The following is a 24,549-nucleotide window of genomic DNA, read 5'->3' on the forward strand; positions in this document are numbered from 1 at the left end:
TAAACATCTCACTATTAAACTGTTAAATGTACCATATCCTTTCATTATTCTTTGCCTTGGCATACAAGTTACCATACAATTCATTTGGCAAGTTTACCAATCAAAACCTAGTTGAAGAGGTCATGTCCTTTATGAAGACTTTTTTTATTTCTCCAACTAGAGTTATTTACTCCTTAGGAAACCCATAGCACTTTATACTTATCTCTATTATAGCATATATCTCATTGTTTTGGAGTAGCCTGTTTATCTGTCTCCTTCCCTAAACATGTATTAGACATTTTTCCATTCTCAGCAACCACCTGTGCCTCATCTTGGGACATAGATGCACAATAAGTACTTGTTGAATTAGTGAAAAATGCCAGGTTCAGTGCTTTTCCAGCTATACCATATTGGCCAGAGAGCTTCTAGAGCTTCAAAACATACTTTTCAAGAATTTCAGAAAAAGCATGTGTTTATAATGTTGATGTAGAATACTATAGTTTCAGTATTTTATTAATTAAAAAGTGGATAGCCCAACTGTCATTGTACTGATTTTCAGGGAAACAGTATCAACAAGTAGCAACTTATGCCAAAGAAACATCCACTAAAAATAATCAAGTGAATGTTTTACATCATTTGATAAAACTCATGTGTATTGATTGACATAAAAGGTGCTTATACTAATGCACTGTTCTTATAAGGGATATGTCTAGAAGGACTAAAGTAAGCAGAAACAAATTGAGTTTAAAAAAATGTTATCTTTTTTTTAAGCTCACATGGGACTGTTAGAGTAGTTGAAGTAATGTAAATCCATAAAAAGTAATAACAGCTTTCAGGAATGTACCAGGTGGTTTTGTGACCAGGTTACAACTGCACTATAAGTTTCCTAAAGGGTCTGCTTTACTAAAATATAATCTTTGTCTCAAGTGGGCATAATTCATTTGAGCAAGGCAGTATGAAAACAATGGAAAAAAGAGAAGGTGAAACCTTTTTCTCAGAACTGTTTTGTTAACTTAAATGCCTTTCTGCCATAGGACACTTTAAACATAAACCAAAATATATTAGCACCCTGACTTTGCATTGATTTTCAACACTGTTATATAATATTGGCAATATACATCTTCCTATCCTGCCCAATTTTATGGTTGGTCTGATGCCTCAGAACCTATGGATTACTTTAAAATATCACACAAGAACGTCATATAAAATTTAGATTTTTAATGTCCCTATGGAATAATCAAACCTTTATGTTAATTTTCACTCCCCTTTCAAAATCCCATGATAGTTAAGGAATAAAAATGTCAAACCTATAAAGTTGAAAAGAGTGGGAGAAGAGGCAATGACAAATGAGCTGTCAATAAATTTTGAACACTGGAAAACAGATGAATAATTGAATGACTTAGCAGGCAAGAGAAAGCTGAAATTTAAATCTGTAATCATGAAAGCTAACAAGATCTTCCAGATTCAAGCATGGAAAAGCTTAGGACTTGAGGGTACTCTAAGGTGTTGGTTAAAGCACTGTTAAACTAAAGAGGATTGGTTACAAGTTAGTATATGTAGTAGTTAGACAGCCCCCTCCCCCACCCAGGTTTACTCTCTGGATAGAATGAACTAGAGAATCTGTATATTCTTTAACTACAGTTACAGCTAAGGATGTATTAAAGATGTGGGGTAAGAAAAGTCTACCTACTGAATGTGAGAGCTCCATTCTCTTTTTCTTCTCAGCTCTGAGTAGGCTGACAATCAATCTTATATCTTCACGGCAGGAAAGTACAGTGTTCCTGTCTAAGAAAACGGGCCACCCCATGAATAAGGGCCTACAGATAGTAACAAAGTGGCCCTGTTCCTACCTTACTGCAAGTCTCCCAGCCTATAAGTCTCACCCATGTACACAAAGCTACCAATCAGCACTTTAGTGCCTTACTCTTAAATAAGTGCATGGAGTCTTCACCAGATATTCAAAGAATGTCTGTAATATGAAAAACAGAGACCAAAACAATACCAACGAAACAAAAGCAGGGTGGAATAACTTGTAGAAAACAGAAACAGTGCAGTAGAAAAGAAGTTGGCAAACTTTTTCTGTAAAGGGCCAGATAAGTACATATTTTATGTTTTTCAGGCCACATACAGTCTGCATCCACATTCTTCTTTGTTTTTTCTTTAACCTTTAAAATGTAAATACCATTCCTAGATTGCAGGCTATACAAAAACATGATATGGACCAGATTTTCCCTGTGGACTATAGTTTGCCAACTGTTGGATAAAAGAAAACTTTAAAAAATTTTATCAGTAATACCCATAGGGGGAGGTAAGATATTGCCTCCATAAAACAAGAACAGAAAATAAGAAAAAACTCCTAGACATTAATATGGTAGCAACAAATTTTAAATGCAGAATTGGGCTTAGGAGAGAAAATTGAAATTTCCCACATCCAAAAATCAAAGAGAAAGAAAATGGGAAAGAATAACTAGAAAATTAGAGGATCAGTATGCAGGAAACAACTTCTGATAAATAGGAGCTCCATATGAAGAGACTAGAGAAAATAAAGAAAGAAACATGTCAAAGGAATAATTCAAGAAAAATGCTCAGAATTGAAGGACATACTTTCCTGATGAAAGCATCCACTCAAGCACCAGTAAAGGGGGAAAAGCTACAAAGCTCCTCACTATGCAGTTTCAAAGTACCCAAGGTAAAGAAAAGGTCCTGAAACCTTCCAGGGAGAAAAAGAGAACTCTCATACAAAAGATACAGAATCAGTATTGAAACAGACTTCTAAAAAGCAACACTAGAAGCTGAAAGACAGTTGAAAATTATCTTCAATTATTTGAGGGAAATTTTTGACTTGCAATCTAAGTTCTTAGCAATGCAAATGATCAATAAACTGTAAGACAGACTAAAGCATTCAGTATTCAATATTAAAGGACCTAAACATTTGCTTCAAATGCACACTTTCTCAGGATCCAACTGAAAGATATTCTCCAACAAAGAAGAGAAAATTCAGAAAGAGGAATACCAAAGATGCAGGAAACTGGAGTTCCAACCCAGAAAAGTGAAATTCCCAAAACAATCAAGGAAGAAAGCTCTGGGATGAATCTGTGTGGCAGTCCCATAGTAGTTAGTCTAGATTGGTTTTTTTTTGTTTTTTGTTTTTTTTTTTGCTGTAGGTGAGCCTCTCACTGTTGTGGCCTCTCCGGTTGCGGAGCACAGGCTCCGGACGCGCAGGCTCAGCGGCCATGGCTCACGGGCCCAGCCGCTCTGCGGCATGTGGGATCTTCCCGGACCGGGGCACGAACTCGTGTCTCCTGCATCGGCAGGCAGACTCTCAACCACTGCGCCACCAGGGAAGCCCCTAGATTGGTTTTTGAGGATGGAAGGTTTTGCCCTTATTGAGAAAAATTCTTGCAGCTGTGACAAAGTGGGAATTAATTAATGATAGAAACATAGAAAATTAAGCAAAAAAGGAAAGAGGGAGAGTTATTAACTCCAAGGCAGACAAAAACGTCTTATATGGGAAAGGACATGTAATCATACTGGATCATGTAATTCACCTTTAAATGGTAATCCACTGAATATTGATTTACAAAAGAATTGTGATATAATGCTGCTGGAAGAATGGAGAGGTAGTGAAGTTATCAGTGATGTGAGATAAACATCTTCTGTAGGAAGAGTCAGTAAATGATTTCTAATGGTTAAAAACCAGGAAGTAGTAGTAGTATGTTATTTAGAAATATGGAGGCAAATGACCACAAGAACTATGTAAAATATTTTCAATTACTTGTTTCTGAGATTGGGAATTGGAGATGTGGTGTGGGTAGGCAAAAGAAAATTCTGTTTTTATTAAAACAATTATAATACTATTTGACTTTTAAACTATGCTTGTGTATTTGATTAAAAATTAAAATTTACAAGCTAAAATTAACTTTTTAAAGAGTCTGGAGATTGGTTCAAGATGGCAGAGTAGAAGGACACACTCTCATTCTTTCGAGAACACCAGAATCACAACTAACTGCTGAACAGTCATCGACAGGAAGACACTGGAACTCACCAAAAAAGATACCCCACGTGCAAAGACAAAGAGGCTGCAGTGAGACAGGAGGGGCGCTATCACAATAAAATCAAATCCCATAACTGCTGGGTGGGTGACTGACAAACTGGAGAACACTTATACCACAGAAGTCCACCCACTGGAGTGAAGGTTCTGAGCCACACGTCAGACTTCCCAACCTGGGGGCCTGGCAACGGGAGGAGAAATTCCTAGAGAATCAGACTTTGAAGGCTAGTGGGATTTGATTGCAAGACTTCGGCAGGACTGGGGAAAACAGAGACTCCACTCCTGGAGGGCACACACAAAGTAGTGTGCGCATCAGGACCCAAGGGAAGAAGCAGTGACCCAATAGGAGACTGAGCTAGACCTACCTGCCAGTGTTGGAGGATCTCCTGTGGAGGTGGGGACAGCTGTGGCTCACCAAGGGACAAGGACACTGGCAGCAGAAGTTCTGGGAAGGACTCCTTGGTGTGAGCCCTTCCCAGAGTCCACCATTGGCCCCCACCAAAGAGCCTGGGTAGGCTCCAGTGTTGGATCGCCTCAGGCCAAACACCCAACAGGGAGGGAACTCAGCCCCACCCATCAGCAGACAAGGGGATTAAAGTTTTACTGAGCTCTGCCCACAAGAGCAACAGCCAGCTCTACCCACCACCAGTCCCTCCCATCAGGAAGCTTCCACAAGCCTCTTAGATAGCCTCATCCACCAGAGGGCAGAGAGCAGAAGCAAGAAGAACTGCAGTCATGCAGCCTGTGGAACAAAAACCACATTCACAGAAAGATAGACAAGATGAAAAGTCAGAGGGCTATGTCCAGATGAAGGAACAAGATAAAACCCCAGAAAAACAACTAAATGAAGTGGAGAAAGGCAACCTTCCAGAAAAAGAATTCAGAATAATGATAGTGAAAATAATCCAGGACCTCGGAAAAAGAATGGAGGCAAAGATCAAGAAGATGCAAGAAATGTTTAACAAAGATCTAGAAGAATTAAAGAACAAACAAACAGAGATGAGCAATACAATAACTGAAATGAAAACTACACTAGAAGGAATCAATAGCAGAATAACCAAGGCAGAAGAACGGATAAGTGACCTGGAAGACAGAATGGTGGAATTCACTGCCATGTAACAGAATAAAGAAAAAAGAATGAAAAGAAATGAAGACAGCCTAAGAGACCTCTGGGACAACATGAAATGCAACAACATTCACGTTATAGGGGTCCCAGAAGGAGAAGAGAGAGAGAAAGGACCCGAGAAAATATTTGAAGAGATTATAGTCGAAAACTTCCCTAACGTGGGAAAGGAAATAGCCACCCAAGTCCAGGAAACACAGAGAGTCCCATACAGGATAAACCCAAGTAGAAACACGCCGAGACACATAGTAATCAAATTGGCAAAAATTAAAGATAGAAAAATTATTGAAAGCAGCAAGGGAAAAATGACAAATAACATACAAGGGAACTCCCATAAGGTTAACAGCTGATTTCTCAGCAGAAACTCTACAAGCCAGAAGGGAGTGGCATGATATACTTAAAGTGATGAAAGGGAAGGACCTACAACCAAGATTACTCTACCAAGCGAGGATCTCATTCAGATTTGATGGAGAAATCAAAAGCTTTACAGACAAGCAAAAGCTAAGAGAATTCACCACCACCAAACCAGCTGTACAACAAATGCTAGAGGAACTTCTGTAAGTGGGAAACACAAGAAAAGGACCTACAAAAACAAATGCAAAACAATTAAGAAAATGGTCATAGGAACATACATATCAATAATTACCTTAAATGTGAATAGATTAAATGTTCCAACCAAAAGACACAGGCTTACTGAATGGGTACAAAAACAAGACCCATATATATGCTGTCTACAAGAGACCCACTTCAGACCTAGGGACACATACAGACTGAAAGTGAGGGGATGGAAAAAGATATTCCATACAAATGGAAATCAAAAGAAAGCTGAAGTAGCAATACTCATATCAGATAAAATAGACTTTAAAATAAAGAATGTTACAAGAGACAAGGAAGGACATTACGTAATGATCAAGGGATCAATTCAAGAAGAAGATATAACAATTATAAATATATATGCACCCAACATAGGAGCACCTCAATACATAAGGCAACTGCTAACAGCTCTAAAAGAGGAAATCGACAGTAACACAATAATAGTGGGGGACTTTAACACCTCACTTACACCAATGGACAGATCATCCAAAATGAAAATTAATAAGGAAACACAAGCTTTAAATGACACAGTAGACCAGATATATTTAATTGATATTTATAGGACATTCCATCCAAAAACAGCAGATTACACTTTCTTCTCAAGTGCACACGGAATGTTCTCCAGGATAGATTACATCTTGGGTCACAAATCAAGCCTCAGTAAATTTAAGAAAATTGAAATCATATCAAGCATCATTTCTGACCACAATGCTATGAGATTAGAAATCAATTAGAAGGGAAAAAATGTAAAAAACACAAACACATGGAAACGAAACAATACATTACTAAATAACCAAGAGATCACTAAATAAATCAAAGAGGAAATCAAAAAATACCTAAAGACAAATGACAATGAAAACACGACGGTCCAAAACCTATGGGATGCAGCAAAAGCAGTTCTAAGAGGAAAGTTGATAGCTATACAAGCCTACCTCAAGAAACAAGAAAAATCTCAAATAAACAATCTAACATTACACCTAAAGGAACTAGAGAAAGAAGAACAAACTAAACCCAAAGTTAGCAGAAGGAAAAATATAAATATCAGAGCAGAAATAAATGAATTAGAAACAAAGAAAACAGTAGCAAAGACCAATAAAACTAAAAGCTGGTTCTTTGAGAAGATAAAATTGATAAACCATTAGCTAGACTCATCAAGAAAAAGAGGGAGAGGACTGAAATCAATAAAATTAGAAATGAAAAAGGAGAAGTTACAACAGACACCACAGAAGTACAAAGCATCCTAAGAGACTACTACAGGCAACTCTATGCCAATAAAATGGACAACCTGGAAGAAATGGACAGATTCTTAGGTATAACCTGCCAAGACTGAACCAGGAAGAATTAGAAAATATGAACAGACCAATCACAAGTAATGAAATTGAAACTGTGATTTAAAATCTTCCAACAAACAAAAGTCCAGGACCAGATGGCTTTACAGGTGAATTCTATCAAACATTTAGAGAAGAGCTAACACCTATTCTTCTCAAAATCTTCCATTCAAAAAAATTGCAGAGGAAGGAAAACTCCCCAACTCATTCTGTGAGGCCACCATCACCCTGATAACCAAAACGAAACATACTACAAAAAAAGAAAAAGACCAATATAACTGATAAATATACATGCAAAAATCCTCAACAAAATACTAGCAAACAGTATCTAACAACACATTAAAGGGATCATACACCATGAGCAAGTGGGATTTATCCCAGAGATGCAAGGATTCTTCAGTATACACAGATCAATCAATGTGATACACCATATCAACAAATTGAAGAATCAAAACATATGATCATCTCAATAGATGCAGAAATAGCTTTTCACAAAATTCAACACCCATTTATGATAAAAACTCTCCAGAAAGTGGGCATAGAGGGAACCTACCTCAACATAATAAAGGCCATATATGACAAACCCACAACAAACATCATTCTCAATGGTGAAAAACTGAAAGCATTTCCTGTAAGATCAGGAACAAGACAAGGATGTCCACCCTCACCACTATTATTCAACATAGTTTTGGAAGTCCTAGCCATGGCAATCAGAGAAGAAAAAGAAATAAAAGGAATAGAAATTGGAAAAGAAGAAGTAAAACTGTCACTGTTAGCAGATGACATAATACTATACATAGAGAATCCTAAAGATGCCACCAGAAAACTACTAGAGCTAATCAATGAATTTGGTAAAGTTGCAGGATACAAAATTTATGCACAGAAATCTGTTGCATTCCTATACACTAATGATGAAAAATCTGAAAGAGAAATTAAGGAACCACTCCCATTTACCATTGCGACAAAAAGAATAAAATACCTAGGAATAAACCTACCTAGGGAGACAAAAGACCTGTATGCAGAAAACTATAAGACACTGATGAAAGAAATTAAAGTTGATACCAGCAGATAGAGAGATATACCATGTTCTTGGATTGGAAGTATCAATATTGTGAAAATGACTATACAAAAGCAATCTACCCAAAGCAATCTGCAGATTCAATGAAATCCCTGTCAAATTACCAATGGCATTTTTTACAGAACTAGAATAAAAAAATCTCAAAATTTGTATGGAGACACAAAAGATCCCGAATAGCCAAAGCAGTCTTGAGGGAAAAAAACAGAGCTGGAGGAATCAGACTCCCTGACTTCAGACTATACTACAAACCTACAGTAATCAAGACAGTATGGTACTGGCACAAGAACCGAAATATAGATCAATGGAACAGGATAGAACGCCCAGAGATAAACCCATGCATCTGTGGTCAACTAATCTATGACAGAGGAGACAAGGATATACAATGGAGAAAAGACAGTCTCTTCAGTAATTGGTGCTGGGAAAACTGGACAGCTACATTTAAAAGAATGAAATTAGAACACTCCCTAACACCATACACAAAAATAAACTCAAACTGGACTAGAGACCTAAGTGTAAGACCGGGCACTGTAAAACTCTTAGAGGAAAACATCGGAAGAACACTCTTTGACATAAATCACAGCAAGATATTTTTTGATCCACCTCCAGAGTAATGGAAATAAAAATAAACAAATGGGACCTAATGAAACTTAAAAGCTTTTGCACAGCAAAGGAGACCATAAACAAGACAAAAAGACAACCCTCAGAATGGGAGAAATATTTGCAAATGTATCATCGGACAAAGGATTAATCTCCAAAATATATAAACAGCTCATGCAGCTCGATATTAAAAGAACAAACAACCAATCCAAAAATGGGCAGAAGACCTAAATAGACATTTCTTCAAAGAAGACATACAGATGGCCAAGAAGCACATGAAAAGCTGCTCAACATCACTAATTATTAGAGAAATGCAAATCAAAACTACAATGAGGTATCACCTCACACCAGTTAGAATGGGCATCATCAGAAGATCTACAAACAGCAAATGCTGGAGAGGGTGTGGAGAAAAGGGAACCCTCTTGCACTGTTGGTGGGAATGTAAATTGATACAGCCACTATGGAGAACAGTACGGAGGTTCCTTAAAAAACTAAAAATAGAATTACCGTATAACCCAGCAATCCCACTACTGGGCATATACCCTGAGAAAACCATAATTCAAAAAGACACATGCACCCCAATGTTCATTGCAGCACTATTTACAATAGCCAGGTTATGGAAGCAACCTAAATGCCCATTGACAGACGAATGTGTAAAGAAGATGTACATATATACAATGGAATATTATTCAGTCATAAGAAGGAAGGAAATTGGGTCATTTGTCGATACATGGATGCATCTAGAGACTGTCATACAGAGTGAAGTAAGTCAGAAAGAGAAAAACAAATATCGTATATTTACGCATATATGTGGAACCCAGAAAATGGTACAGATGAACTGGTTTGCAGAGCAGAAACCGAGACACAGAAGTAGAGAACAAACATATGGACACCAAGGGGGCAAAGCGGCAGGTGGTGGGGGTTGTGGTGTGATGGATTGGGAGATTGGAATTGACATGTATACACTGATGTGTATAAAATGGATGACTCATAAGAAAATAAATAAATAAACATTAAAAAAATAAAGAGTCTGGAGGTTTCAATTCTAGATAAGATGGAGTAAGTACATTCTGTACTGTCTTTAAAAGCTAGACAGAATGCATGGAGCAGCTATTTGAGTACCGTGAAAAGTGAATAATAGTAGACAGATTGCGGAAGAAGACCAGAATTCAAAATACCAATGAACTGGTTGGAATAACTATATTAATATCAGGACAAAGTAGAATTAAGAGGAAAGAATATTATTGGGGTGTTAGAAGAAAATTTACATAATGATGAAAGGGTCAATTTATCAGAAAGACATAACAATCCTAAATGTGTATGCACCTAAAAATAGAGCTTCAAAATACATGACACAAAAGCTGACATCTGAATAGAGAAATAGACAAATCCACAAGCATGGTTGGAGACTTTAAAATTCCTCTCTCAGTAATAGATAGAAGTAGTAAACAGAAAACCAATAAAGAGATGGAAGACTTAAACAATATTATTAGCCAGCTAGATTGAATTGACATTATAGAGCACTCCACCCAACAATAGCAGAATAAACACAAGGAATATGTACCAATTTAGACAATATCCTGGGTGATAAACTTAAAATTTTTTTTAAGGATTTGAAATCAGTGTGTGTTCTTTGATCATGCTGCAAATAAACAAACTAGAAGTCAATAACAAAAATAACGTAAAAATGTCCAAGTACTTGGAAATTAATAACATCTTTAAAAATCCATAGGAAAAACAGGATGTCTTAGGATAATTAGAAAATATTGTGAACTCACCAGAAATGAAAATCATCATATCAAAATTTGTGGACCACAGGTATAGCAGAGCTCACTGGGAAATTTATATCATTAAATGTTTATTTTCAGAAACAAAGATTTCTAATCAGTTATCTAAACTTCTACCTTAAGAAGCTAGAAAAGAAGAGCAAAATAAATGTAAAGCAAACAGAAAAAAGAAAAGAATATAAGTCAATGAAACTAAAAAATCAATAAAATCCATTTTTAAAGCAATCAATAAAATCTACTGACTTATAGGTAAACTGACAAAAAAAAAAGCCGCAAATTGCCAATATCTGGAATAAAGGAGGTGATATTACTACATATCCTGCAGACATTCAAAGGATAATATGGGGAAATTTTTACCTGTCTCAGAGCTCACTTAAGCAGTTGTTTAACTTCACAGCTTCCTGAGACAATGAATGAAAATTGGGACAAATAACAAACTAACTGAAAAGCTTAAAGAGAAAAGCTGGGAAATGAGATTTCCATGGGGGCTTTAAAAGTTCCGACATATTCCTGAGACTCTAGTAGGAATGTTTAGGAGTGTGCACATGACCAGGGATGTGCACATGCTCATAAGACCTGAGAAGGTCCTAAGCTGTCACCTCTGTGTGACCTTGAGGCTCTGCTGAAGCAGGAAGTAAAGACTAAGGTAGAGTTTTTGCCTGCCTGATCAAGGCTCAAAAATGTATCCAAAAACACATGCAAAGCCTCTTGGCAAAGAATGGGAGACTGTGGATTCCAGATGTTTAAGGAAATCTCTGTCTAATCATTAGCTGACCACTAAGCTGACCTAGCAATGGTCACACATGACAGAATACAGACTTTACAAAATGATTTCAGAAAAGTCACAGCAACAACAACAGCAGCATCAACAACAAAAATCCTTGGGGAGGGAGAAAGAATCTGATTTCTACAGTTGCCAGATTACAAAAATTATGGCATGTGCAAAGAAGAATATATTCCCCATACACAGGGGAGAAAGCAGTCAATAAGAATTATCCCTAAGGGAGTCCAGATGTTGTAGTTAGTATATAAAGCTATTTTAAATGTGATCAAGGAACCAAGGAAATTATGTCTAAAGAGCTATAGGAAACTATGAGAATGATGTTTCACCAGATGGAGAATATCAATAGTTAGATAGAATTTTTAAAAAAAAAAAAAAACCTAATGGAAATTCTGTAGTTGAAACCTACAATAAGTGAAATGAAAAATTTAGTAGAGGGGCTCAACAGCAGTTTTGAGCAGGAAGAAGAAAGAATTGGTTTCCAGTCTGAGGAACAGAAAGAAAAAGAATGAAGAATAATTAAGATAGCCTCAGGAACCTGTACAACCCCATCAAGCATACCAACATACACATAAAGAGAGTCTTAGAGGGAGAGAAGAGAGAGAAAGAAACAAAGATTTTTTTGAAAAAGTAATGGCTGGAAACTTCCCTAATTTGGTGACACATCTAATTTGATGACACATCTAAGAAAATCAGAAAACTCCAATAGTTTGAACTCAAAGAGATCCATACATAGAAATGTCATGATCAAGCTGTCAAAAGACAAAGAGAGAATCTAGAAAGCAGCAAGAGAAAAACAGCTCATTATACAAGGTATCCTCAATAATTTAAGCAGATTTCTCACTGGAAACCATGGAGAGAAGAAAGCAGTGAAATGACATGTTTAAAACGCCAAAAGAAAAAGACTGTCAGTTGAATCTATATCTAACAAAACTATCCTTCAAAAATTAAGGAGAAAGTAGAACATTTCCAAATAAACAAAAACTGAGAGAATTAATCTCTAGAAAACTTATTGTACAAGAAATACTAAAGGGAGTCTTTTTCTGGCTGAAATGAAAGGACACTAACCAGTAACTATATCCACATGAAGAAATAAAGAGCATCTGTAAAGGTAATTTCATAGGTAGATATAAAAAACAATATAACTTGTTTTTGTTTTTGTTTTTTTTGCGGTATGTGGGCCTCTCACTGTTGTGGCCTGTCCCGTTGCGGAGCACAGGCTCAGTGGCCATGGCTCACAGGCCCAGCTGCTCCGCGGCATGTGGGATCTTCCCGGACCAGGGCACGAACCCGTGTCCCCTGCATCGGCAGGCGGACTCTCAACCACTGTGCCACCGGGGAAGCCCAATATAACTATATTTTAATAACTTTTTCTCCTGTTTGATTTTTGAAAACAACTGCATAAAGCAATAAACTTAAGTCTGTGGTAATAGGCATTGTATTGGCAGTCCCAAAGACGATGTTTAGGTTCAGTTATTCACCAGGAGCAGTGATAGACTCAGCATATAGCTGTATGCACACCTAGGATTTATTACAGTGAAAGGATACAAAGCAAAAACAGCAAAGGGAATAGGCACATGGGCAAACTCCAGGGGAAGCCAGGTACAATCTTCCGAGGGTCCTCTCTCAATGGAGTCACACAGGGCACACTTAGTTTCCCAGCAATGAATTGTGGTAACGTGTGAAATAATAGCCAATCGGGAGAGCTTGTTAGAGACTCAGCACCCGGTTTTTGTATTTGGGCTGGTTGTATAGGCAGACTCTGCCTAACATTTCCCCAAAGTCTAGACTCTCAGAAGCAAAGCAGGTGTTCAGCATTAACCATATTTTTCCACAGACATTGTAGACACAGTGAGATTTTCTTTTAGTTAGTGATTGGAACCCTCCCTGAAATCTAAACACCAACCAAGGGCTACCTTATATTCAGGCCTTTCTAGTGATAAGCAACTTGGCCTGCTGTATTAACTCTTTTCTGCACAGGTGTACAATGTTTAAAGTTATAATTTATATTAAAGTAATAGCACAAGGGCTGGGGGGAAGAAACAGAGTTATACAGGAGCAGTGTTTTTGTATACTACTGAAATTAAGTTGCTATCAATCCAAAATAGATTTTTATAAATTAAGGTGTTTATTATAATCCTCAAAGCAACCATTAATAAAATAACTCAAATATCTATTGCACACAGAAGAAGGCAGTAATGAAGGAATAGTGGAAGAACAATAACAAAAAAGACAGAAAACAAATAGTAAAGTGGATATTTGCAAAATAGCTAAGTAAATTCTACCTTATCAGTAATTACATTAAGTGTAAATGGACTAAGCACTCCAATCAAAAGAAAAAGATTGGCAAAATGAATTTTTTTAAAAAGAACATGATCCAACTTTATGCTGCCTGAAAGATAAATTCTTTGGTTAAAAAACACAACTAGATCAAGTGTAAACAGAAAAAAACATGCAAGCAGTAAACAAAAGACAACTGATTTGGTTCTACTAATACCAGACAAAATAACCTTTTTGTTACTAGAGATTTTCTAATAAAATTTTCACTCCATTAATTCAACAGTTATAGTTGGAGACTTTAATACCCCACTTTCAATAATGGATAGAACAGTTAGAAAGAAAAACAACAGAAAAGGAAAGTCTTGAACAGCACTATAAACCAACAATTACAAACCTAACATATTTATTACACTCTACCCTACAATAACAGAATGCACATTCTTCTTAAGTGTACATGACACATACTTCAGGATAGACCATATGTTAGGCTACAGAATAAATTTCAATACATTTTAAATGGTTAAAATCATAGAAAGTATCTTTTCTGATCACAGTGGAATGATAGTATAAATCAGTAACAGACAGAAAATTTAAAAACTTACAAATACGTGGAAATTAAAGAACATACTCCTAACCAGTGGATCAAAGAAGAAATCAAAAGGGAGATTAGAAAATACCTTGTGATAAATGAATATGATAACACAGTGTACCAAAATTTTGAGGGTAGAGTGAAAGCAGTGCTCAGAGAGAAATTTATTTTTATAAATGCCTATATTAAAAAAAAAAGAATATCTGAAATCAGTACTCTAACCTTCTACCTTAAGGAATTAAGGAAAGAAGGGCAAATCAAACCCAAGGCAAGCAGATCAAAGGAATAGTAGAGATTAGAATGGAAATAAAGGAAATAGAAAATAAAGTAGAAAAAGTCAGGGTAACAAAAGTTGGCTCTTTGAAAAGATCAAGAAAATTGACATTTAACTAGACTGACCAAGAAAAAATGCAGAAAGGACTCAAATTACTAAAATTAGGAATGAAAGAGGGGTTGTTACTGCCAAACTTACAGAAATATAAAGCATTATAAGAGAATACTTGAACAATTGTATGACAACAAAATAGATAATTTAGATAAGTTGGACAAATTCAGGACTTCCCTGGTGGCACAGTTGTTAAGAATCCTCCTGCCAATGCAGGGGACACACGTTAAAGCCCTGGCCTGGGAAGATCCCACATGCTGTGGAGCAGCTAAGCCTGTGTGCCACAACTACTGAGCCTGTGCTCTAGAGCCCGCAGTTCACAACTACTGAGCCCACATGCCACAACTAATGAAGCCTGTGTGCCGAGAGCCCATGCTCAGCAACAAGAGAAGCCACCAGCCCCTGCTCGCCGCAATTAGAGAAAGCCCATGTGCAGCAATGAAGACCCAACATGGCCAAAAATAAAAAGATAATAAATAAATTTATTTTTTTAAAAAAAAGATGGACAAATTCATAGAAAGACACGGCTATGGAAACTGACACTCAAGCAGTAGAATGTCTGAATAGATCTATAACAAGTGAAGAGGTGGAAGAATTAGTAATACGAAAATTTCACACAAAGAAAAGCCCAGGAAAGAATGACTCCACTGATGAATTCTAGCAAACATTTAAAGAGAATCCTTTACAAACGCTTAGGAAAAATAGAACAGGAAACATGTACCAGTTTATTCCATGAGGCCAGTGTTGCCTGATACCAAAAGTAATCAAAGACATCACAAGAAAGCTACAGAGCAGTATCTCTTATGGTTATAGATGCAAAAATCCTCAACAGAAAAGTAGAACACTGAATCCAGCAACTTACTAAAAGGATTGTACACAGTGACCAAGTGGAATTTATCTCAGGACTACAAGGTGGTTCAACACCCTGCCAGTTTATTGGTTCAGCTAAAATCAGTGTAACACCATATTAAAGTACAAAAACCACAAGATCATCTCAAGATGAGAAAAAGCAATTGACAATATAACACTCAACAAAGTAGGAATAGCAGGTACTTCCTAAACCTTAAAGGGCATCTATGCATACAATAGTTAACATCATACTGAATGGTGAAAGTTATCATTTTTCTCTTAAGTGTGAGAATAAAATAAGGATGGCCACTCTCACCACTTGTATTCATTTTTGTGTTGGAGGTTCTAGCTAGGGCAATTAGGCAAGAAAAAGAAATAAAAGGTATCCAGACTGGAAAAGAAGTAAAATTATCTTTAAATTTGCAAATGACGTGATATTCTACATAGAAATACTAAGGAGTCCATAAAAAATAACTATTTAGAACTAAAACAAGTTCAGCAAAGTTATAGGATGCATATTCACTATACAAATATCAGTTACATTTTTATACACCAGCAGTGAACAATCCAAAAATGAAATCAAGTTAATTCCATTTACAGTAGCATCAAAAAGAGCAAGATACTTAGAAATAACTTTAATGAAAGTACCCTGAAAGCTTCAAAATATTGTTGAAAGAAATTTCTAAATAAATGGGAGAATTCCATGATGACAAATTGGAAAACATTATTATTAAGATAACATTCTCCCCCAAATTGATCTACAGATTTAATATAATCCCAACCAGAATTCCAACTGGATTGGGTGCAGAAATTGAGAAGCTGATCCTAAAATTCATATGGAAATTGAAAGAGACCCAGAATAGCCACAAAAAATTTGAAAAAGAAGAACAAAACTGGAGAACTGACAATTCTCAATTTCAAACTTACTGCAAAACTACAGTAATCAAGACTGTATTGTATTGATGTAATACAGACATGTAGAACAAGGGGTAAAATTGAGGGTCCAGAAACAAACCCATGCATTTACAGTGAATGGATTTTTGACAAAAGTGTCAAGACAATTTAATGAGGAAAGAATAGTCTTTTTCACAGATAATTCTTGGATAATTGGATATCCACCTGGAAAGGAATGAAGTTAGACCCCTACCTCACACCATATACAAAAGTTAACTCAAAATGGATCAAAGACTAACAAGGTATAAATTTTCTTGACCTTGGATTAGGCAACGGTTTCTAAAATATTTGCAAATCATGTATCTGATAAGGGTCTTATATCCAGAATATATAAAGAACTCTTACAGTTCAACAATAAAAATATAAATAATGCAATTTTAATTTGGACCAATAACTTAAATAGACATTTCTCCAAAAAAGGATACACACGTGACCATTGTGCACATGAAAAGATGCAGAACATCATTAGTCATTAGGGAAATGCACATCAAAACCAGAGTGAAATACCACTTCATACCTCCTGGTACATCTATTGAAAAAGATGGACAGTAACAAGTGTTGGTGAAGCTATGGAGAAATTGGAAATCTCATACATAGCTAATGGAAATGTAAAATTATGTGACTGCTTTGGAAAAAAAAAAATGTAGCAGTTCCTCTAAAAGTTAAACGTAGAGTTATACAACCTAGCAATTCTATTCCTAAGTATATACCCAAAAGAATTTTTTAAATGTATCCATATAAAAACTTATACACACACTGGGCTTCCCTGGTGGCGCAGTGGTTGAGGGTCCGCCTGCCGATGCAGGGGACGCGGGTTCGTGCCCCGGTCCGGGAGGATCCCACATGCCGCGGAGCGGCTGGGCCCGTGAGCCATGGCCGCTGAGCCTGCGCGTCCGGAGCCTGTGCTCCGCAACGGGAGAGGCCACGGCAGTGAGAGGCCCGCGTACCGCAAAAAAAAAAAAAAAAAAAAAAAACTTATACACAAATGTTTATAGTAGCATTATTCATAATAGTCAAAAGGTGGAAACAACCCAAATGCCCATTAACTTATGAATGGATACATTATGGTATATCCATATAATGGAATATTATTCAGCCATAAGAAGGAACAAAGTACTGATGCATGATACAAGTAACCTTGAAAACATCATGCTAAGTGAAAGAAGCCAGACACAAAATGACATATATGATTCTAGTTATATGAAGTGTCCAAAATAGGTATATCTATACAGACAGAAAGTAGATTGTGGTTGCAAGGGGTTAGGGGGAATGATCTGGGTAATTGGGAGTGACTAATGGGCATGGGGTTTCTTTTTGGTGAGGTAAAAATGTTCTGTAATAGACAGTGGTATAGGTTGCAGAACCTTGTAAATGTAACCACTGAATTTTATTTTTAATTTTTTTTTTATGCAGCAGGTCCTTGTTAGCCATCAGTTTTATACACATCAGTGTATACATGTCAATCCCAATCGCCCAATTCATCACACCACCACCACCACCACCACCACCCCCCCGCTGCTTTCTCCCCTTGGTGTCCATATGTTTATTCTCTACATCTGTGTCACAATTTCTGCCCTGCAAACTGAAAAACCACTAAATTTTAAAATTTTTAATAATGTTTAAAATTTTAAAAATTAGCAAATTGAACCCAACAATCTATAAAAAGAATAATGCACATGACCATAATGGTTATTCTAGGGATGAAAGAAAGGCAAGCTCAGTATTTGAAATTTTGCCAGTATAATCCACCATGTTAACAGTCTAAAAAGAACAACTACATGATTATATCAATTGGTGCAAAAATTTTTTTACAAACTTATTCATTTATGATAAAAACTTGTTAAACCAGAATAAAAGTTATGTACATAAAATCTACAGCTAATATAATACTTAAGGTAAACAATATTGTGTGTGTAAAGAATGTTTTGGGAAATACTTTCTATAATTTTTTTGTCTTTCAAAATAGAATGCATGTAACATTTTTGGGTATGTTATCAGTAGTTGGCAAAAGTAGGAGAGTTTTTAATACATCTACTTTGGTACATTGTACTGAGTAGTTTCTAAAAACTTTACTCATAATAATGACTTTGATTAAAGGACATGTCATTGATTTTGATACCTGACAGACACATCATTGATTTTCTCAACCTTCTGTCTGTCCCACTAGAAATGTGGCTTTATTTTCACTGTTACATTTATTTCATTTTCTCCCTATTTTTTTAGGTGTATTCGACACAAAAATGATTGGGGAGCTCTTATTCTAGTGGATGATCGCTTCAGGAGTAACCCAAGTCGATACATATCTGGTAAGATTCTCTGCTGGGCTTAGAGTACGAATTAGTAACAATCTTTGGTATTTAATGACTTCTATTTTTAAAGCAAAGAATTGGATAGAGAATTTGAATTACTAGATCGAACATGGAAAAATTCACATTGACTGGAAATCTAGCCTTTTAATGCTTCTGTGTTTACAAAAAATCTTTATAGAGGAGAATCTGGTTACTGATGTAGTATTAATCAATCAAGATCCTTCAATTTCACCAGAATGTGGGATTTGATTCAGTAACATAGCAATAATTTATTTACCATTGTCAGGGAAAAAGCTGTTCCACAGAAATGAGTTTTCCAAGAAATATTAAGTTTTTACATTTAAGCACACAAGCAATCCTTTGGTGCTTAGGATTCTTTTTATTCTTTCATTCTGGATTATTTGAGTTTTATTGTTGTATGTGTGTGTGTTTGTTTGTTTAGAAATGCTTCAGTTGTTATAGAGTTTATATTAGAGCTAGTATTTTCTAAAAAGAAAAAAAAGCACCACTGCATGCTGCAAGATCAAGTACATGGTCATTTTTCTCCACTCAAATGAACAAATACTGTGTGCCTATAGTTTTCATCCGAATTAATACCAGGAATCCATCTGTTATTAAAGAACTGTTGGAAGTACTTGCGTTTTTGTTATCTTTAGAGCTAAAAAGTTCATACCATACTATAATGAAAAGATGCTAATTTTTTAATTTGTTTCAGATTAGCTGTCTATGGGTATGGACTCTACTTTTTATATTTCAGAGCCTAATTATTATATTTGGTTCAATATTAAAACATATCCACCTGGATTGAAGCAGGAAATGCTGTTTTATTAGTCTTTTCTTCTCTTTCCCTGTAAAGCAAGCCAAGGCCAAGATATAACCAAAAACAAATGTTAAGTGCTTATGTTTAGTCAGCAGGTGGAGCTCAGATTCTTGCAAGTTTTCAAAAGCAAACTGACATTTTACACTGAAAAGGCTTTCTTTGATCACAAAAAGTTCGAAATGAAAGCAATAACTATAACGCTAAAATTTTTCAATTTGGGAAATTTTCATATTCTTATTTGGTATAATTATTTTCCCCAAGCAAACAAAAATAAAGAACTTTAAAGAAATGCTGTTTAAGTTTTTTTTTCTTATTTTAAAATCTAGAACTGAAATTTTTACCTTGTAGTTCAGATTTGTTGAGAGATTTTTTTGAATTAAGTATTTTCCATTATTTTCTGTAAGGTTTTTATTTTTTCTGAGACTCATAAACTTTGAAATCTTATCTAGGCAATACAGCACAACAACATACAAATTCCATTTGATGACTAATTTTTGTTTAAATTCAACATGCAAAAGAATAGTTGATAGAAAAGCTCCATTAAACAAAAAAACTAAAGGAATGTATTTGAAATGAAAGAATAATAGTTCAAGTTGCTTGAAGCCCTGTCTTACCTTCCTCTCAACTTAAAATACCATAGTGACTTTTTAAATTACTCCAAAAGATGATGTTTTAGTAACATCAGCAGAGAATATTTATTTTCTAAAGTCCAAATATCTGAATTTCATTCTGAAGTGAGTCATACTCCAAAACACCTTATACTGTTAATATGGTTTATTTTTATGCAGTTTTCACATGTCACAGGGTCAAACCTTGTCCCTTACAACTTGATTATTTATATATTAAAAAATAATTATGTAATAAATATTCAGATAGGACATGATTTGCCCATAAAACAGTGTTATTCCTTTTACTCCCAGAATAGTTTGATATATTTGGAATTGGAAGGAGAAGGGAAACAAACAAGCAAACAAAAAAACTATGAGACTGTGATCTTGAATTTATTTTTGCTAAAGGAGTCAAATTTAAAAGTCGGAATAAAAGATTGTGTTTAGAACTTGTATTTTCTCTGCAATTAAAAGGTAGGTAATTTTTTGTGGGGAATTATGATAAAATTAAATTTGCCTTATTCCCCAGTTATTCTTAATTGACAAATAATATTTTCCCATCTCCATTCTACTCCCACTGCCTCTTCCCTCCATCCAGTTGGCAATCACTGCATGTAAAGAGAAATGCTACTGATACAAGAGCCTATTGTACACACGAAGGTAAAAAGGCAGGAAAAATGTAGAGAACCACTCTGTATCCTCTAAATTCAAAGTAGATTACCTCACCAGAGAAGTTATCTAATTTTTTTTTCTTAATACATAATATCTTCACTGAATAACCAAAGTTTCTTTGCTGGGTTGACTTTTTGCCTTAGGACTTTCTAAGTGGGTTCGGCAGCTGATTCAGCACCATTCAACCTTTGAGAGTGCGCTGGAGTCCTTGGCTGAATTTTCCAAAAGGCACCGAAAGGTCATTGATGTATACAAAGAAGACAGAAAATCTGTACAGGACAATGAGTCTCCGCTTACAGTGGCTTGTTTGAAGGATAATACCTCAACTTATTTATTAGAAGCAGCAAGCCATCTATCACCAGAATATCCTAGGGAAGGTAAAGTAAAAATGTGTCTAAGAGCTACAGTGTCCTAAAATGAGAGATAAAAGTCCATCTTTACCAAGAGACATCATCTCCAGAAAGGAGAAAAATATGAAAAGTTCTAACCATTTACATTTGGTAGAGAAGTCTTTCATTGTGTTTAGTGAAATGATATTTGTTATGCTACAGATTAATGTCCTTAAATATGTTGGTTATTATAAGGTGTTATCATAAAACAATTTGTATCAGAATGGGAACAAATTTTTGAGGAGATCTACACATATTTTCTGGTTTTCCACTTAGAAGCTTTGCCACTAACTAACTTTGTGACCCCCACTCCCGAGCAAGTCAGTTAACTTTTTGAGTCTTAATAGAAGGGATATCTGCCTACCTATCCCTCCAGGTTGGGTTGTAAAGATCTAATAAGATGATAAATGTCACAACATTGTAAAGCACTATGCAAATGGTAATGTTTTTCTAAAGGTGATATTAAAAATTGACCTAATTTATAGATAATTGTCTTAACATGAATTTCTTATTTTAGAGAAGTGAGAGTCATTTATTCTAAATGATAAAAAAATAATATTTTAAAATATCAGAATATACTGTATTAAAATATAATTTAGAAAATTAAAATATAGTTTAAAATATATTAGAATATAATACATCAGGGATTAGCAAACTATGGCCTGCGGACCAAATTCGGCCTGCTGTTTTTGTAAGTAAAATTTAATGGAATACAGTCACACCCAATCATTTATATATTGTACACAACAATAGAGTTGAGTAGTTGTATGTATTGCACTAGAACAGCATAATTGAGTAGTTGCAACAGATACAATGTGATCCACAAAGCCTAAAATATTTACTGTCTGGCCTATTATAGAAAAAGTTTGTCAAACTGTTCTGTATCATTGGATATCATTTTAATTGTTTTAATTAATATATAATGGTAGTTTAATATATTACTTTTTAAATATTTTATAGTATATGCTTCTATCCTAGCTAAATGTCATAGTGAATTCTAGGCCATTATACTGATAATCAGGAAAGCTAGGTTCTAGTCCAGGTCTGATTACCAACCAATTCTATAACTTTAAGCAAATAACTTAGTCTTGGTGGCTGTCAGTTTCCTTAAGGGAATTAGTCTAGGTCAGTTTTTCTCAATCACTGGTGAGTGGATTTTTAAGGCATTTTTACAGCCTGTTCCCTCCTTTACTCATCCTTCTTCCTCTTCCTTTTTACCATTTCTTTTCTTGTTCACTTCTGAGGTCCCTGGTGTGGAATTTGATAGTTTACCAGACAGCATTATAACTTGGACTGGGAACAACTGGAGACCTAAGATTCCTTTCAGAGTTAACATGTTGTGCTTGAAGATGGCTTGCTTAGAATGCTTCCATTCTAAGATGGAAGTCCTGCTACTACCTGTTATGGGCTCTCAATTATGTATCCTATACAGTTATTTCAGTATTTCTAACAAAAATTGTTTTAATATAACAAATATTACATTAGGAACAGAAAGTTAACACTCATATCTTTGTATTTGTAGATGATCCATTATTATTGGAAGAGTCTGCCCAGGCAGTAGGAGCAGAAAAAATTGTGATTTCCAGATCCACAAGCCCAACCTTCAACAAACAAACAAACAGAGTTAGCTGGTCTGGCAGTAATTTTCTGGAACAGTATCTTACTGGTAAAATTCTGACTGGAACACCTAAGTTTAGGTCATCAGAGGACTGTGCCTCTAATTCTTCCACTTTCAAAACAGAAAAGGGACGTGAAGCAGTTTTGCCACTCACTGATAAATATGAGTCCTCCTGTCTGACAGTAAACACATCACTTGGACCATGCCCTCAATCGGAAACCATTGTTCCATCAATAAAGATTAATGCTACTCTCCTGAATCCAGAAGATCCAGACATTCTGTTATCTCTAGTAAGTGAAGAAGCTGAACTTTCTACTTCAAATACAGAAGCAGAGGATGAATCTATCTATTTTACACCCGAACTTTATGATCCCATAGATACAAATGAAGAAAAGAATGAAGTAGTTGGAACTGATAGAGACAACAGATTGGCTAATAATTCAAATTGCATTTTAGCTGAAGATCTTTTTGGAATTAAAACTATGAAAGGAATGGATTCAGTCAGAGAAATGAAAGCTGAGGATTGCACAGGCACAAAGTTGAATAGACTCACACATATTAAAGAAAGTAAAGTTGATGACATTGGTAGTAATGTAAAAATGACTCATATAAATGAATTGGAACTGGGAAAAAACTCATGAAACGGATATAAAGAACTTTAAACAGTCTCCTCCCAAAAATAAAGATGTGTTCCCTGGTGTTAGGTAGTAATACTTAACTGTCAAGGTATAAAAACATGTCGTCATGCTTATATTAAACTCTATTGTAAATGATAATTTGTACATTGGATAAGTGACATAGCTTTTTTTTTTAATTTGAGATATATAATTCACTTTAATCCAAAGTCTATATTATGTTCAGAAATATAAGTTTTACTATTCTCAAGTTTTGATAAATTGATTCATAAAAAATATTTTCCTCCAAGTCTTCCTTAGCTAAATGCAATATTAAATTAATCAATCTGGAAGATACGTAGTTTCCTAAGGCACTTTAAATTTCACATAAATATTTGTATTTTGTAGCCCTCTTCATCCATTTTTTTTCATACTGATGTGTAAAAATTAATAGCAATCTAATCCAGTTACCCCTCAGTCATGTTTCACTGTAGATTTTACCTCAGATCAGTCTGAGGTTTTTTTTTTTTAGAAATCAGTTTTCTTGAAAAGTATATTCCTGTATTAAACTGCCTACTTATAAGTAATTAAGAATTAAGGAAGAAAACTACATGTATTTTTAATTGAAATTGTTTTACATTTTTGTTTGTTAAATCAAAACCAAGCATGTTTTAAACAAATTTATGTAAAATTATGCCAAATGAAGGACTCCAAATTTTCATTTCTAATTATTTAGCTTCATCACCATTGCGGAAAAAAGTGACATGTTCTAGCATAAAGGCTTCAGTTATGCAACTAAGATAGAAAACTTCAAATATAAATTTAATAAGTAAAGCTAAACATGTAACTGTAGCTGAAAAATGTTCCCTTATAGCCCAGTAAGCTTTTCTGTAAATTTTGACTCTTGGTTTTTGTGAATGAAGCTACACTTCTGATCAAAAATGCTTATAAAAGTAGCTCTTCTCTGACATCATTCTAAAAATGCATTCACCAATCTTTTCCAAGAAACATCTGTTACTCAATAGACATTTAGCCTTCTTGGAGTGATTTGAATCGAAATTTTATGAGCTGTTCAAGTTGTTGATGCGGTTTATTATTTTCAAGTCAAAATTCTCAGCAGTCAGGTATCTTTTATATTCATTTG

At 35.3% G+C, this 24,549-nt stretch overlaps 1 protein-coding gene across 1 annotated transcript in view; it reads left to right on the plus strand.

Annotated features, from left to right (window-relative positions):
- BRIP1 (BRCA1 interacting helicase 1) overlaps positions 1 to 23,588 on the plus strand; it is a 204,216-nt gene extending 180,628 nt beyond the window's left edge. Inside the window, exons 17-19 of the mRNA XM_060135882.1 lie at positions 18,599 to 18,681; positions 20,928 to 21,161; positions 22,696 to 23,588. Of these exons, the coding sequence (XP_059991865.1) occupies positions 18,599 to 18,681; positions 20,928 to 21,161; positions 22,696 to 23,432 (1,054 nt within the window). The 3' untranslated portion in view covers positions 23,433 to 23,588. The remainder of the gene's footprint in view (positions 1 to 18,598; positions 18,682 to 20,927; positions 21,162 to 22,695) is intronic.
- The last annotated feature ends 961 nt before the right edge of the window (positions 23,589 to 24,549 follow it).

The sequence above is a fragment of the Lagenorhynchus albirostris genome, chromosome 20 (assembly GCF_949774975.1).
Source record: "Lagenorhynchus albirostris chromosome 20, mLagAlb1.1, whole genome shotgun sequence".
NCBI lineage: Eukaryota > Metazoa > Chordata > Mammalia > Artiodactyla > Delphinidae > Lagenorhynchus > Lagenorhynchus albirostris.